Consider the following 18,573-nt stretch of genomic DNA (forward strand, 5'->3'; position numbering starts at 1 on the left):
GACTCCAGGATCAAATACAAAATCCTCTTTTTGGCCTTCAAAGACTGTTCTATTCTCCATATTAGTCTCCACCATACACTTTTTGATCACTGGTCTCCTTACTCTTCCAAGAAAATACAGGTATCCCTCCCAAATCACATGGGTTAGGGCCATAGTGCCCCTCATGTTCTGGAAAATCTGATAAAAAATTTTGGTCCCTCCTTCACACCAGAGAAGAAATAGGAATTATTTTCTTTTTCTTTTATGGAATTTTTATAGTACCTGATTATAAAATCTAGGTTAAGTATTTGGTCATAAGCTATGTAGTTTCTAAACTTTTTTGTGTCATCTGTAGCTTCTACAAAACTCCCCAAAATTTCCCATTTAACTTCTTATCCTGACCTGTGATATTTTGAAATTGAGCTAAGAAAAGTCATAATGAGGAAGGGATACCTGGACTTCATCTCTCAAATCTAGTCATTTTCTCTAGTTATCCTCCATGCCTGTAATTCTCTCCTTCCTTCATTCCAATTACTGACTTCTCTGGTTTCCTTCAAAATCCAACTAAAATCTCATCTTCTACACTAAGCCTTTCCCAACCTCTTTTAATTCTAGTGCCTTCTCCTTTATTTCCTATTTATTATATAATAATTTGTGTGTATATCTTCTTTGTAGACATTTTTGGTGTCTACTCCATTATATTTTGAGTACCTGGAAGTCAGGGACTTGTCTTTTTCCTTTTTATATCCCCTCTATATAGCACAATACTTAGCACAGAGTAGATGCCTCCTAAATGTTTACTGATTGTGTCTGGGGGGGAGGGGGAACAGAACTTCCACCCCCCAAAAAAATCATGCTAAAAGATTAGAACATCTCAATAATAGTCTTTCCTATGGAGCAGGAGCTAAAATAGGTTTGTTTACTAGAACAGCAAAAGGGCTGTCTGCCAGCAGGGGAGGGAGTACTTCAGCATGGGCTTTTCTGCCATGTTTCATGCTTAGGGAACAATATGAGAGTGAGGCTTCAGTGAATACATTCATTGAATAAATTATGCCAATTTCACATATCTCTGGATTCTCTAAACCCATTAAATGACATTTTGAAAGAATATATTCATCTATTTCCCAATTTTCAGAAGGAAATAACCAATATTTTATTAGTTTTTTTCTCTTAATCTTAAGAAAATGAATAAAATAATAACATAGATTTCAAGTATTTGAAACATTTCTGGATTACTTAGTCCCATTTGATTCATTATGGAAAGGATGAGATATGGAAGGAAAAGACTAAGGAAAAGAAACAACTTCTAAGGATATTCTAGTGCTGTAAGTAAGAGCTGTTGAAAACACAATAGAGAGTGATTGTCATGTGAATAGAGAGACTGGAACAGCCAAAAGAATTGTTTTGAAGGTGGAATTGACAAGCCATGACAGCTAATTGGATATGAAGAATGTTAAAGAAAGAATAGTTGAGGATGACTAATAGGTTACAATCCTGGGTAACTAGAAGGATTTTGGTACTGTCATCTGAAATGGGGAAATTAAGAAGAGGGTATGGGGAAGATAATGTGTTCTTTGAATAAGGTGGGCTTAAGATACTTACTAGACATATATCAGAAAGATTCAATATTCAACTCCAAAATATTCAGCTACTCTGATGAGAAAATGGTCCAAAACAATTTCCAAACATCTATGATAAAAAAAATGCTAATCATCTCTAGAGAAAACTAATGGAATTTGAATACAGATAGAAATGTATCTTTTTATTGTACTTTATTTTTTGTCTTTTGTTTTCCTAGATTACTAATATGGAAATATGTTTGCATGAAATCACATGTATAATCAACATCAAACTGTCTTCTCAAGCTAGGAAGGAAGAGAATTTGAAACAAAAAAATTTTAAATGATTACTAAAATATTTTCTTACAACTATTTGGGAAATATTTAATGAAATAAAAAACATTTCTAAAATAAAAAAGAGGAATTAAACCTTTACAAAATGATCTTAATAAATATTTCATAATAAAACTACACATTTACCCAGTTGCTGCCTTTGTCAAGGCAGTCAGTCACTCATACAGTGCTGGACCATGAAGGAAATTAGAGTACATGTAATAGAAACAAAGAGTTGGCACAAAATACATTTAAAATTTACTGCACCTATTTTTTAATATCTGAATTTGGTTCTCAGGCAAATATATTTGAAGAGAAATAGTGATTTTTTTCTTAAAATTAGGGACTTCTTTTAGGCAAGTAACCAGGAGGAATATATTTTAAATGGAGTACTTAATGTTTATTATAAACCAAATTTATTATAATTTTATAATTATATTGTGCATAATTATAAATTGATAATTTTGTAAAGTCTGAATTATAAGATAGAATCCTAGCATTAAATTTTAAAATATTAAAAACTATGGATAAAGTGATACTGAGTTTTTCTGAAATGCAAATATTACCTGAAAATGAAAATCAATAAACAAATATTTATTAAAGGATTACCCTGAGGTATTTTATTGTTTTTGTTTTTTAAAGGAAAACAATATCTGATCTCAATCAGCTTAAATTTTAATGGTAGGTGAAACTACATATAAATATAAATCAGTACATATAATAGAAATACAAAGTAGATGGAAAAAGAGATAAGGGAAAAGAAAGCAGTAAATATTTCATACTCTAGTCTGCCATAGAGCAAGTTTAAATCAGATTAAAGGAAGATATCAAAATCAAAATGTGTGGACTCTATGTTTTCTGTAGAAACCTATCAAAATAGGATTACAGCCTATTAGTAGAAAGAGAATTGTTTATGCCACTTTTGGAGAGATAGGGTTGAGAGTGTTCCAGGTTTCTTTTATCTCTGTGATTCTATAGTGATATTGATGAGAGACAGAAAAAGACAGAGACAAGAAAGGAAGGAGGGAGTGGGGGAGGAAAATAGGGGGAGAGAGAGAGAGAGAGAGAGAGAGAGAGAGAGAGAGAGAGAGAGAGAGAGAGAGAGATATGAGATGAGAGTTATGGACATGTAGAAGAGGCTAATATGATGGAGAGGACAGCATAATTAAACACAAGTGGGACCTTTCTGACTTTCTCCCATATGCTTCCTTCAGAAATTGAAAGGGGGAGAACCACTCATGGATTCTCATATGGCTAAGCTTGAAAAGTAAAAGAATAAAATAATCTTTCCCTTTTTAACAGCATCAACAACAGGAGCTAAGTAATCAAGTTAGAGCTTCTGCCCTTTATATCTTAAAAAAGCTTAAGAAATGCACACAGAAAAACCACTATGTCCACGAACAATTGATAACACTAATTTAATAGCTACTTGAACAGGGGGCTTGGATAAAGTCCAGATGTAGACTGCAAAAGAAAGCCATATGGGTTTGATTTCAGAAAGGAGGATAAAAATGGTCTGTGGTTGAAATAGACAAGGGCTAAGCATGGGTTTTAGATCTTCATTATAATGGAATATAAAGATGAACTAAGACTCAATGTTGTCCAGGAAACTAGGAGGAGTTCTCAAAACTGACTATTCAAAGAAATGGTGAAGTCTGAATTTAACTGAGCATGCTAAACAGACTGTAGGAAGTTAGGGGAGAAAGGTAGTCAAAAAGAAACTGCATTACATCCAAAAGATGTTTACTTTTGTCCATTTAAAGACAACATTTGGGTGTGTACCCAGACCTAAAGTTAGGGATTAGCACTGAGTAATAACATGTCAATGGAAACTTCCAATTCAAATATTTCAAGTTTTAGGGTTGAAATAAATGTAAAATATCTGGATAATTCTAGCCGAAGTTGGAGCTTAATCAGAATTATCTGAATAAACATCCCAATGTGTATAGTAGATACCTGGTGTACTGCGACAAAGGACTAAAAATCAAGATGAATTTCGAGAATTTCTTATTGGCATTATTTCATTTTGTATGTGCCTCCTTAGGTAAGAGAAATGCATGGCTTTGTGACATAACATCAAAAATTGGGAATTTTGAGATTTTTCTATTATTTTGAACGTGTTTATTTGCTAATATACTTTGTATATTTATCTTAAAGTTAAGATGCAGTATTTAGGCAGATTACCTTGAAATATCTAGGGATTTACAGCACTCAATATCTGCTAATGTGTTCTCTAGGTAAGAAAAGTACCAACCTCCTATGGTATGTTTTCATGTAAGTTTTCTCACTAATTTTTTAAACTACAATACAATATTGAGTTCCACCGAATCCAGTATTAACAGTCCCTTACAATTACTAATTGTGTAGCAATAGGCAAGTCACTTGATTTCTCTAGAACTTGGTTTCATCATCTCTAAATTTATAGTAAATACCACCTCTGTTACTTGATTCACAAGGATTTATGAGGTCTTTTTAATGAAATAATGAATGGATAATTTTTGACAAAGCTTAAAGTGGTATGTAAGTATTAACTACAAAAAAGAAAAAAGAAAAAAAGGAGAGGAGAAGGAAGTTTCCACCCTTTTAAATATTGCTTTCAATAGGAATGGCTTTCCATAGACAATAATCTCTGTGGAATACTACTCATATAAAGCAAACTGGAATTAGAGATTTCATGCACTATGATATAACTTTGTGTAAAGGCAGTTTTCATTATTTTTAGTTGCAAAATATATGGTGACATCTAAAATTAGAGTTCTTTTTGTTATGTCATACATCTAAGACAGAATAGGTAAAATCTATTCAGTAATGACAATTTACAAATATTCTCTGATATGTAAATGTATATATATATAATATATATAAATATATTTTAAAAACTGCAGCTTCATTATCTTTTAAGGTAAGTGTGATATTTATATTATTGACTATTATAAAATACTAATACAATAATAATTAAAAATAAGATATTAGTTTCTAATCTGTTGGAGTATATTATGCACTATAGTTATTGCAAATCAGGGTATCAGTAGTGACTTTTTTGTTTTCACCAAAATATTTTAACAGCTATAGAAATAAAATTAGACTTTAAACATTTAAAAAATGTTAAATTTGTTACTACAACAGAATCTCAGTAGGGTGTTGTGATGGGAAGGGCCATCAATATTATTTGTTGCTCTCTAAATCATCAGAGAAGTTTTATAGTTGATTTACTAAATTCAGTTTTCTTCTTTGCTACCATACTGATTTTTCAGGATTTCAAAGACACTGCTTATCCAGGTGATTGAATGGCTTTGAAGGTGAACTAAGAGAGGGCAGCCAAATCCAGGCAACTCCGAAAGATCAGGGACAGAACTCTGGATTAGGATTACAGGGATAACCTAGGCTGAGAATTCTTACTATGATCTTTTAATTGTCCAGATGTTTTTCTTCCATTAGCAGCATTCACTAGTAAGCTCTTTCTTATTCTACAAGTATATAAACTAGTGTCAAAGTGCTAATATTAAAGTGTAAAATTATCTTCATGTCTTAATGGGGCACCAGACAGAGTATGATAAAATACTACATAAAACACTCTCACAACTTCCTAGTTAGAAACAATCAACCAATTAGCTTTTTGTGAAGTGCCTACTGTGTGCTATGCACACATTGTTACATACAAGAAAAACAGTTTCTCTGATCTCATCAAAATTGATGGAGAAATTTTCATAGAAGGAGCAACCCAGAAGGTATATACTTTAAAGCAGAAGTTACAGGAATGTCAAATTCTCAAAGCTAAGTGCTCTAACTCTTCTCTATAATCTGCATTCTGTATTATCTCCTTCACAAAAATTTATATCACCAAGTCATAGATCTCATATAAACATAGGAAATCCAAACTGAGTAATTCTCATCTTAAGGATGGCACATAGGAAACATGCGAACCTAATGTGACTTGAGAATATACCCTCATTCCTTTTGCTGAATAATTGCAAACAGGCTTTTAAGGGAAAAAAAGACCCTTAACTGTTGTCTTAGCATCAATTCCAAGACAGAACAACAAGGGCTAGGCAATTGAGGCTAAGTGACTTGCCTAGGGTCACACAGGTAGGAGGTATCTGAGGATTCTGACTGCAGGTCTGGTGCTCTATCCACTGTGCTACCCACTTTTATTTTTTTTTAACAGAAGTGATAAATCATCTATTTTATAATTCATCTTGTCTAAAAACTGTGATTCTTTTTTCTCCTCTTTTTTACTGCTCTATCACTACCTCTACATGAACAAAAAGGAATGCACGTTGTTGTATTTTTCTTTGTCATAAGTGACCCTATTCAAAATCTTTCAAGAGAACTCTGGAATTCCCACTCTCATTGTGAAACCTCAATTAGTCATCAGGGTAGGATAAACATTCCTGTTAGAAGAGGATACCATAGTAGTTATATAAAGTCTAGGAACACTGAAGAGTCTCAAATCGTTGTCATCGTCATCACTACCATCACCATCTCTAATATTTATAGAGTGCTTAAAGGTTTGCAAAGCACTGTACACATGCTAATTCCCATCTCACGTAACCATTGAGGTAGGTGCCATTATTATCCCCATTTTACAAATAAGGGGAATGAGGTTGAGAGAGAACTTACATGAGGATCACAGAGTACAAAGTGGGGTAGACCCGGACCACAGGAATTTCTAACCCTAAGAATAGGAAGGATCTGAACCACTCTTCCTCCTCGCTGCCATACTACATTATCAATGTACCATATTGCTATTACTACATAACCTTCCACACAAGACCCAATGGTCTCTAAAGAACTGAAAATTGGCATCACCTAAATGGCAGTGGAGGAGCTCATGATGAGTCCAAGCAGGCTTTAATATTTGATAACAAAGTCCATCAAAGATAAACGGGAAAAAAAAAGACAGAAATAACAAAGGTAATAAAGATTGATGAACCATATGACAAAAGCAAGATACTGAGTTTTCCAGTATCCAAGAGAAAGCAGAGAAGGCTCCCACATAAAAAGTGTGTGTTCCCTCTATGTAACACCTGTAGGAGGACATGGATGATAAAAGTGCGAAAAAGTGGGACATGGATGGGTTACGCTCTCCCTCAATGGAAAGAACATCTAAACTGATGAGATCATGGCTCCATTTCAGGGCATAAATAATGAGAAGCCATGCACTGATAAAATACCAAAATGCCAAAAATTCACTGGCAGAAATGAAATCATATTTAGCAGGACCATTTTGTCTGAGAAATAAGCCTTCATGATAGTCCAGAGAAGATCTATACTTTTAAAACTGGAAAAAAAAGATAAGCCAAGAAACTAACCACCAAAGGTCTTAGAAAAAATGCTAAAAAAGAGAAGGGAAGGAAAAAGAGAGGGAATAGATAATACAAATAAGTATTCCATCCACACTAAAAACACAGGCTACCATGAAGAATAAATCCTGTTACATTAATCTGATCTTTGCCAAGAAGTCACGAATAGAGCTGGTGTACTGAAGGAAAGGAAAATGGGTAATGTGACTCCATCTCAAAAGGCTATTCTGCTGAATTGGAATATATTGTCTACAGTGACCACCCAGATACTAGAAGGGCACCCAAGCATCTGGAGACAAGGTGTGGCAAAAGATCAAGAATAACATGAAGTGATCTTTAGAAGAATTTAATGGAGGATTCAGATTTAACATTTTAACATTGCCATTAATTATTTCTCTTAAGACCTAAAAGTAGATTTATATAACACATATTTAGATCTTTTTTTTACCCACATACAGAATGAGGGTGACTTTTTTTTTTGTAAAGAACTCGCCAAGATCAAGAGTAGATAGGTAAATCATAAGAGCAAAGGGTATAAATCAGTATAAGAGAAGTATGTGTAGTGGGTGAAATAAGTAAACAAAGTGAGGTTATTTCTTAACAAAAAGGGTGGTTGAACATAAAAGAATTAATCTAGGAAGTATAATAAAATTGATACTTTGGTGGGAGGAAGAACTTCCTACACCTTTTAAATCTGGCATTAACCATAAAATTAATTCAAATGTCACAATGTTTTGGACAAATAATTTGCCTAAATTAGAGACAAGAATTCACAATCTAAAGTAGAATTTAAATGACAATCTATACCATATATATTATTAGCACATGACTAATACAATTAAAAATCCAAGTGGAGATACTATAGGGGAGAAATTTTTTTCTCCTTTTCCATCTATATGAATAATTCACATTCTCAAAGGAAAATAGTTACTAATGCCATAACATAATATTTCAATAAAAGTAAATTATTATTCCATCTTAAATATATATTGTCATGTATATATCTTTGTGATGCTTGGGCAGTGCAAATCAAAGATATATGACAATAAATATTTAAGGTGAAATAATTTACTTTTATTAATTATTATCAATTACTTTTGTTAACAATGTGGAAAAGACTTTTTTTTTACATTGTGTAAACATTTGGGGGAGAGAGCATCAGTGTACCTGACTCTAGGCTGTCACAGGTCTGAAGCCATGACAGGTGAATAACAACTATTTTCAATGACTCTTATCTCTCATCCTTTAGGTGATAATATCTTCCCTTCCAAGGTTATCTTGGGTCTGCCTAGCATATGAATATATAAAATTATGCATGTATAAAGTTATCTCCCCAATAAAATGTAAGTACCTTGAGGGCAAGCACGGACTGCATCACTTTTGTCTTGATACTCCCAGCTTTGAGCATAGTACTTGCTATACAGCTTATGCTTAATAAATTCTTGTATTCAAATCTCTCCCTGGATTAGAATTTTGCAAAAGCGAGATTTCTAAATTGCTTTTGCCCAGTTTTAGGATGCTGGTCACTTCATTTTTTTAAATTTATGTAAAAAGGGATCTTGAATTTGGAGTGCTGACAAGTAGGTTGGTAAAAAATAGTACCATAATAAAAGGAAGATGATGGGCATGTATGTAAATGGGAGTGAGGCAGGATTCTTGTGAACATTTCATGTCTAAATAGATTACAAGATCCTTGAAGACATGGCTGGATCTTTTGATTCATTCTAGAATTTACCCTACCGCCCTAAAAAAATTAGATGTTATTTACTAAAAGGTTGCTGGCTTATTAAATAAATTGAATCAGTGAAGTGTTAGCAAATTGCTCTGTAGAATAGTTAGTCTGAATTCAATTAAACTGGTTATCAGAGAACACAAATTTAGGCAACAACCAGTTCTTTCTCTGTATACAGTCTAAGAAACAGGGTTGGATACTGAATTGTTCCTCTTTTATCTCCATCTAGAAGACACCTTGTCACCCTTCTTCTCTCCCACATATGCAAATGAGTTAATCAAGACCAATGATACTTAGAATCCCAAAGATAATAATATTTTTGCAAATATTATGACAAAAACAGGTTAAAATTAAGGTAGCTACATGGCAGACTAATCCACAACTCACCTATAAAAGATACGAATGTGGATATAAGAAGCAGGTTTCATTAATTATGAGACACAGGGAGTCTGTAATCTCTAAAAATAGAGTAAAACCAGATCCTCATCCTTATCTATATTATCTCTCTTTGTGACCTCATTAACTCTTTTTTTTTTTAACATTTTTAAACCCTTAACTTCTGTGTATTGGCTTCTTGGTGGAAGAGTGGTAAGGGTGGGCAATGGGGGTCAAGTGACTTGCCCAGGGTCACACAGCTAGGAAGTGTCTGAGCCTGGATTTAAACCTAGGACCTCCTGTCTCTAGGCCTGACTCTCAATCCACTGAGCTACCCAGCTGCCCCCCTTATTAACTCTTATTTCAAATTATTATGCTATGTAGATAACTTCCAAATCTTTATCTATACCCTTATCAAACTCATCCAGTTACACAAGTCCTACATCTATAATCTCTTGCTGGATATCTAAAGCTGATGGTTGAAAGCACATCAAACTCAATATTTACAAAATTGAACTCACAGTCTTCCTCTAAAAACCAGGACGTTCTCTAATATCTGCTTCTATTGACAATAAGCCTATTCTCCATATTACCCAGGCTGATAACATTGGAATCATCTTGGACTCATCCTTCTCCTTCACTTCACACACAGTTTTCAAAAACGATAGATTTTATTTTCACAATATCCCTTGCCTATTGTCCCCTTTCTCCCATCTTCCTTTGAAATAATCTTTGTTCAAGAGTTCATATTTTCCTATCTAGACTATTGTAATTGTCTCCTAACTGATCTTCATGGTCTACTTTAATCTCTTTCAATCCATACTGCTGCAGAATTCTAATTGGGTCAGCCTAATAATGTTATTCAAAGATTTCCTTTACCCATTTCTATTCTCTTCTGGTGAAAATAATCTCTCCTTCCTCAGATCTCTCAGGGTACTTCATCATATACCTCTGACATAACTCAGTCATCTCACTAACAGTCATATAATATTTAAAAACATACAAAGATGCCTTTCCCTCCATACCAAACAATAAGCTAATTGAAATAAAGAATCCAGTCCTTGTCTGTGAATCCCCAGTACAATAACTAATGTCTTGCCCAAAGTAGTCACTTAAATGATTGCAGACTTAATGATGCCAATATAGAACCAGTAATAATTCCATTGTTATAGAAATGGAGGAACTAATCATATAGAATATAAAGTGAACATAATCCAAGAGTCACTCTTACTTTGATTATTCTCCTTACAAACTAAAAAAAAATGGAAGATTTGAGATTTTCATAAATATTAATGTAGAAAGATACAAATTCACACAAAGCAAAAAATGAATGAAGAGGTACTAAAATTAATTAAGATGTTGCAATGGCTGAGTTTCTGACATCATTTAAATTATTTTGAGAAACCTGCCTTAAATAAGTGGAAAAGTCACGATTAAAAACAATGAAGACCTAAAAAGCTAGCTATTTTAACAAGAGAAATCAGACACATCATCCATGTCTGTGTTAAATGTCACTGAAATCACTCTGCTTTGATTTCCTAAATATGCTACTGTCTATTTTGGATAGCAAGTATTCAATATCCTTGATTTCATTGGGGATATTATTGGCAAAATTACACCGAACAAATGTAAATGTGTTTTGTTTCTAATCTTTTTCATCTTTTACCTAGCAAATATCTACTAAATCCAAGATGTAGACAAGGATGGATGGGAGGGGAAATGATACCTAGAAGGTGTTTAAAAGAATAGTCAATATTTTGACCTACACTTACCCCTATGTTCAGGGCATTGCTTATGTGGTATAATTTAATGGAGGTCCTACAAGACTCAGTCTGCCCTAATATATTCTCTGTCAATGTGCTGACCTCTTCTCCAGCCTGGAGAGAAGTTCTCATCACTCATTGGACTTAAGTGACAAATTTATCATCTGCATAGATGCTATTAGGGAGCAGAAGAGGATATCAAGTTTCCTATAGTCTAGCCACATGAATTTATCAATCTGGCTAACTGTCACCATGGAAGATAGAGACCCTAGAATTGTAGAGAAGAGATAAAACAAGGTAAATATCAATGCAGTGACAAGCACAAAATGCAGGGGCTAGAAATAATCTTAAAGATCACAGAGACCAAACCTCTAATTTTATAGACAGGGAAACTAGGGTTCAGGTTGAGAGTTATTTGTATAGTAGCAAATGACACAGGTTTAATATCAAATCACAGTAGGACTCGGGTATTCTGTCTCCCACTGTAGTCCTCCTTAGAAGTGACATGATATTAATCATCACCCAGATTCTGAATATCAGAGTAAAGCAGAGAAGTGAGTTTTAGTTGTATGCATACATGCAGTCAGGAGGTGAACATGGTCATAGGAATAGGCAAAGAGTTCAGGCTGTCAAAAATGTGATACCAATGAAGAAAGACTGAAGGAGGAAGGAGCAAGAATGCTAAATATTTTATTAAACTAATGGACAATTTCACCTATTAGTTTGGTACCATCCTTCTTCAAAGCTGTCTAACCTTTATTTAGAATATATGTATTGGGATGTTGTGCTTTTTGAGCTGATACCTATTTTTGCCAGCTCATTTATATACTAGTATTATATTTTCAGATTCAAGCTACAAGCAACAGTGTTATATTCCTCTTGTCAACTTCTACCACCAAAGATAAATGGAAGATCAGAACATTCCAAAATAAGCTCTTTGAGGGTAGGAACTGCTTTGGTACATATATGATAAGAAATGCATATTGATGAATACATTATTCTATACTACCAATATGACATGTAATATGGTAGATAGTTTATTTTAAAAGAATTGAACTTAATGTCCTCATTTTTGCACCTCCTTGGATTCTACAAAATGAGAAGTACAATCATCAGATGACTGATGATTGAGGTGTGCTTCATTGCTCATTCACTGCAACTTTATGAGATTTCAGTGCTTTCTCTTACTATATTATGACACTATGATAATTTGTTTTCATTAGTTGGCCCTAACTTACACATAATATGCATCATGAAACTGGAAGGCTTTATGATATTGTGCTGAAAATTATCTTTTCAAACTTTAAAATGAAAGTGAAGCCAAAGCAATTAGTTACAACTGCATTGTTTCACACAGGTTGGAATGAAATGGTAAATATTTGAAGTAATACCAATTAGAAACAAGAACAGCATCCAAAATGGCCTTTTCATGGAAAATCCAAATGGAAATCCAATACAAATCCTGATTAAAACCTAGCCAAGTGAGACACTGCAGATTACCTGGATTCCAATTAAATATGACAAACGAATAGTTGACAGGTTTCAATTCCAATTCTATTTATGTCAGAATGATCTATTAATATGGAAGATGAAATTACCAGAATCCCAGCAATACAATTGTACTTTACAGCTAGACAAGTAATCTGGAAAGCTGGACCTAACAAAACTCTCCCTCAAATGTCAAATGCTCCATTTAGAGAAACTGAAGTGCATCACATCTCTTTCCATCATTACCTACAGATCAGGGCTAACACAAATTACTGCAAGCCACTCTATAAATCCAGAATTTCAAAAGCAATAGCAAAATCCTAAGGTCACACAGATCACTTTCATAATAAAAGACCCCACCTTCCTCAGTGTTCAAAATAAAGTGATTGCTGTTTTTTTTTTAATAAACAATTAAAGAGTGTTCCCTGATAAGTATTTCAAATAAGGTGATTTCCCTACTGCTGAGGTCATCTGTTACTTATTCTATGATGTGTTTCCTAAAAAATAACACATGTGGCACATCTTTATGTTTTAGTGGATCATTTACATTTTTCTCCTTTTTTAACTTTTTTTTAGGAAACCCATAAATAAACTGAAAACTGTTGAAGTAACTTACAGATAATTTAGATTACAGTAGTCAGAAGGCTAAATCTATTTCCTAATGAAAGCAAATGTCTTTAAAAAACAAAAAATAACACATAAATGAACATTTTGCCCTTTATAGATTTATCAATAGATTAAGACAATATTTAGGTTCAATGAAAGCTATCAGTGATTTTTAGAAATTTATTTCAAAGGCATAAAGTGTATCTCACTGCTGCCTTTCTCTAAGTCTATTATATAGTGTGATAGAGTTTTCCGGAGGAACCTCATCACTAGCCAAATGATTGTCAATATATATCTTAAATACACATTCATCAGTATTTCAATTTAAAATTAAAATTTCTTAAAATCCATCAAGTATGGCTCTTCAACTTAAAAATAACATAACAAACTCCTCCTGCCCATATAAATACACACTATCATACACACAGATAAGCATGCCTTCGTAGCCATAAGGCAAAATGCCAATTTGAACCCTGAATAATTAAACATGGACCATCAATCATTAGATCTAAGATCATATCTACTCAGCCATACAATAATGGTGAATGTTGTAAAAATAATTATTTAATGAGATTAACTTTAATAATAATTTCAATCTTGGTCAGTTAATCCATTCTATACTATAATACCCAATTTCAATGTTGCTATATAAAATATTTTTTATTTTTATTTTTAATATATTTGTTAAATTGCATATTTTGGCTACAGAAATCAATCAATATATTTTTTCAAGGGCAATATGTTTTATTTCTCTTTGGGGACAGAATAGGGAAAGACAATTGCTAAGTATTAAGCCAATTACCCAGTTCATCTAAAGCCCAATTGTAAATTGTACTATAATGAAAATATTTGAAATTCTTCTTCCTCCTGTGCATAAAACCCACCCTTCTTACTATATATGTATATATGTATGTATGTGTATATAGTCATACATTTGAAATAATTACAAAGGTAATCAAAACTTCAGCATTCCACAGACTAAGAAAAACTATTATTTGGGGCATACCCTAATAGAAATACTTATGGCCTGAAAATATATCTATCATGTGTCCTGCATGATTTTTTAAATGTTATAAATTTCTAAATAATCGGTTTTCATTCATTTTAGACTCTAAAAGAAACTGTCATTGATATTTACTACTCTTTTTCTAATGTAAATAAAATATGACCCCAACACCTCAGAATGATATGAGAAAAAAGGTGTTTCCTTCCTATATAAATTAGAATATTGCATTAATAAAGTGGCAAACTCTATTAGGATTGTCATAATATACTATAAACTGTGTTCTCTTCCTCTAGTCTTGTAGCACCTACTTGAAGCCAAGTATAATTTTTGAAAACACTTTTCTTATTTCCTGGGACAAGTGAGAGTTGAGAGCAAGGTGTTTTCATTGTCATTCTCTTTCAGTAAGACTGGACATTTGCAATTGAAGAAATAGTTGCATGACAAAAATGAATAGAAGAAAACAAGAACATGAGGCCTTTATCATTTTCTGTTATGAAGAATTGTGCCTGGATTGTTTCTTCCATATTGGCTATTTCTCTGACGTTTTTATAAGCAAATTTACTGTTTCAGAGGAATCATTTTAAGATAACGGAACAATTTCAGTTGATTTTATTTGTAGAGTTATGATCCCTTATTTGGTATTCCTGAATTTTTTAGCAAGCCTTATCATTTTAAAATAAAATAGTTTTAGTTTAAGCTATTTTATTTTAGTTTTAGACTGACCTTTCCACAAGTCTACTTATTATGGCTCTCTAGCGTGATTATGTGTGTGAATGTTGTGTTTGTCCCTACCATTTTCCATATGCTCTGCCTCACCAACACTGCCATCCGGCGTAGTCCTCTCATAGTTGTCCTCTGGGAGTGGAAGGGCACCCAGTCTTGGCCCTGATGAACTCTTACTGCTTGGTGTTTCTGACTCCTCCAGCCCGCTGTCATAGCAACTCTGCAATGACCCCTGATGTGGGTCCTGAGGCTGACTCACAACAGAAAACGTCACTCTACGAAATGGCTGCAAGAGAAGAGATTCTGAATGTCACTAAATGTGAAGGTTTTTAAATAATTGATTTAAAACATGAATTAAGTACAGTAATGCCTACAACTTATTAAATAAAAATGTTAAGTATTTTAAAACATTTCATAAACTAAGTGATATCTTTTGAAATGGATGCATAGAGGTCTCTTTCAAGAAAAAAAAGCACTATGCAACAGTAATATTAGAGAAAAGCACACATAACAATCCTGATTGACTGGAGAACAAATGCATATTTGGTAACTTTAGAATATGTTACTTCTAATGGAACTATAATATAGAAACTGTCTATTAAAATTAATGCTGTGATTTTAGAATTCAACAAGTTAAGTCAGCATGAATTTATTAAGTGTCCATATAAGACAAGCATTCTACTAAGCACTGGAGATATAAAGGAAGCTAAAAGCAAAACAAAATAAACAAAATGGTCCCTGCTTTCAAAGAGCTTGTAGTCTAATGGAAGTCAGTGGGAACAGAATTATTGCAAAATAAAATATGTTAATTTTTGAAACACTTTCAACAAAAAAGGTTTGTCCATAGTTGATTATCTGATGATAGTGCTAAATCACTACTGCTGATTTCTTAAACTTGCTTTTGTTTTCCCTTGCAGGGAATACATCTATATCTATCTTAAGCATATGAAGGCTTCATCTTGTGGAATGGGTAGATAACAATAGTTTGTTCCAATAGCCATAAATATGGCTGAAGAAGGCACTTTAGAGTGCTTAGAGCTTGGTCAGACACTGAAGACACCAAGGTCATCCAGTGCATCCTGGGTCTTCATCAGTCATTCAGACTCTCGTCTTGCCACTTGACTTGAATGACTCTAGAACAGAGAGTGAAGCTGACAAGTTTGTGCAACTCTGTCTCACTTAAATCCAATTTACCTGAAAGTCAAGACATCATTTCCACAATGTCACTGCTCTTCTTTTAAAATGCAAGACAAACAACAATAGCTAGGTTCCAAAGAGCTGCATGCCAAAGGATTGAAAGACTGTTGATTATGAATATTGAGCCTCAGACAGTAATCTCTGAAAGATCATGTAAAAATCCAAAAGGTGATATAGCCTTAGGGAAGAACAAATAGTCTCAAAAAAAAAACCATAAATGATAATGGGATTTGTATTTTGTAGGTCAGCGAACTTTGCTTTGATATCTGGTAGCAATTTTAAAAACATAAAAAGAATAGCTATTAAGTATCTTGAAGAGGAAGTGGTAATCATAAAGAATTAGCATGGCCTCATCAAGAACAAATGATGCCAGGCTAACCTTATTTTATTTTTGCAAAAGGGACTAGTTTATTAATGGTGTATGTGAGGACTGGAGGTGTTGCAGTTAAAATTTGCAAACATTTTAGGGAAAAACTTAACAGAGTCTCTTATGCACAAGAAAGACAGATAAAGGATGGATAATGATGTAATTCAATAGATCCAGAACTTGTTCAATGCATAAATTCAAGAATTGTCATTACCAATATAATATAAAACTGGGAGAACATCTTGATGTTAAAAGAAAATAAATTACTACAAAAATCAATTTCTGCCTTTTGGAAATTAGGAAAATTAACCATTTTAGGTATTTATGACTTCCAACTATAATAATTTCTTTAATCATACTTGCTTCATGTATTTCCATTCAGCTTGGTTTTCTCATTCATAGGAAAGTTTAAGTTTCTTAAAAGCAGGGACAGATATCTATCCCCATTTATTTCTAATGAGCTTCACAATTCCCTGCATAATTCTCCGCACATAGAATTTATATTCTTTATCTGAGCTTCATGAAAGATTATCTGCCTAATGTAAGGAAGAACTACTGGTTTTAAGACAGAATAACAAAAGTCATGGAAGGAAAGATGGAATATACTTTAAAAATCAATTCTATATTTAGGATGTCCAAATATTTTTTAAAATATTCTATTGTCTCTATTTCAGGGAAAAATGTTCAATACATATGAAGAAATTCTTAAAACACACACACACACACCAAAATGTATATGTAAAAACATAGAACAATTAGATGCTGCACTTTGAAATATATAGAAAATTGTAGCTTTATGTTACAGATTATTTTTACAGATTGAGGGATCACATAACAAAGGACAATGTTTACTAATGGAAAGTGACTACAGTCACTGAACAATTTTTCTGAAGACATTTTCATGGATTACAATTTTTTTTGTTTTATACTTGATAAACAATTATATACTATCAAGACATTGGGAAATATGTAATGTCAACATTAAACATGGTGCTTACCTTTATGGGACTTAGAGTAAAAGGCTATGGCACATATATACATACTTGTATGAAAGTTAGCTTTATTAGAGAAATGAAAGTGCTTTGTGAAATTGAAGGGCAAGGAGAATTATTGCTGATTAGGAGATGGAAGGAAAATTCCATTATAGAGGTAACCTTTTAACTATGTTTAAAAAAATGCCTAGAAATTTTGTAGGTGAAGATGGGGAAAAAACACCAATATTCTAAGCATAGAGAAAAACTTAAACAAGGATACAGAGATGGAAAAGAGAAAATGTATCAGAGGCTATTGGGTCCACCTCTCTTATTTTTACATGTGGAAGGAGGAAAATGAACAATGATTACATTCTATGCCAATGGTCATATCTGGTTATATGAGGTAAAAATTAAACTCGAATCTTTCTGGGTTTAAGCACATTACTTTATCTACTATACCACTTACCCCATATGACCACTATGATTCTATTAAATATTTATCAAGAAAAATATAGGGTGGTCCCAGATTGTGGAAAGCCTTGAATTCAAAACAAAGGAACTAGAACTTTTTTCAGTGGATAATAGAGGATGATTTAAAATTTGGGGATGATATGACCCATATTAGGCTTTAGGATAATTATTCTAGTAGTTTAAAAGAAAAAAAAAGGAAAGAAAGTCAAAATATTTGGAGGCAATCATCTATATAACTATGATTTATAATCTATTTTTGGTTAGTGACAAGATAAATTAAAAACTAGATATAATAGATTGTAAAGGAAAAATCAACAGGTTTGGGTAAATTAATAAGTATAAGTAGTAAGAGAAGGGAAATAGAAGATAAAACTAAACTTCTATATACACGTGAATGGTTGTGCTTGCAGTAGAAATAGACCATTCTTAGCATGCTCACATTAGAATACTGAATGTTGAATTTTTCAAAGCAGTATTCCTGTTTGCAAACACATATTCATTTACACTTTTATTTTATTTTACCTAAGTATGCTTTTACTTTTAAAGCAAATTGTGTATACGAATGAAATTTATATTCAAAGTCCAAAGTAGATCATTTCATACAGTGGTTCATGAAAAATTCAACCTATTTTTTATTCTCTCAAATTGCAATATTACATTAGAGGGCTGCATTATATTAGCAGTACTGTATCACTGC

General features: G+C 32.9%; 1 protein-coding gene across 2 annotated transcripts in view; it reads right to left on the bottom strand.

Annotated features, from left to right (window-relative positions):
- The window catches only part of PCDH7 (protocadherin 7), a 481,400-nt gene that overhangs the window by 248,997 nt on the left and 213,830 nt on the right, over nucleotides 1-18,573 (bottom strand). The window contains exon 2 of one of the 2 annotated variants that reach the window (XM_044680394.1): nucleotides 14,961-15,153. In XM_044680394.1, coding sequence (XP_044536329.1) covers nucleotides 14,961-15,153 — 193 coding nt within the window. Of the gene's footprint in view, nucleotides 1-14,936; nucleotides 15,154-18,573 lie in introns of both variants that reach the window. The other variant, XM_044680393.1, reaches the window with a different exon arrangement.

The sequence above is a fragment of the Gracilinanus agilis genome, chromosome 6 (assembly GCF_016433145.1).
Source record: "Gracilinanus agilis isolate LMUSP501 chromosome 6, AgileGrace, whole genome shotgun sequence".
Lineage (NCBI taxonomy): Eukaryota > Metazoa > Chordata > Mammalia > Didelphimorphia > Didelphidae > Gracilinanus > Gracilinanus agilis.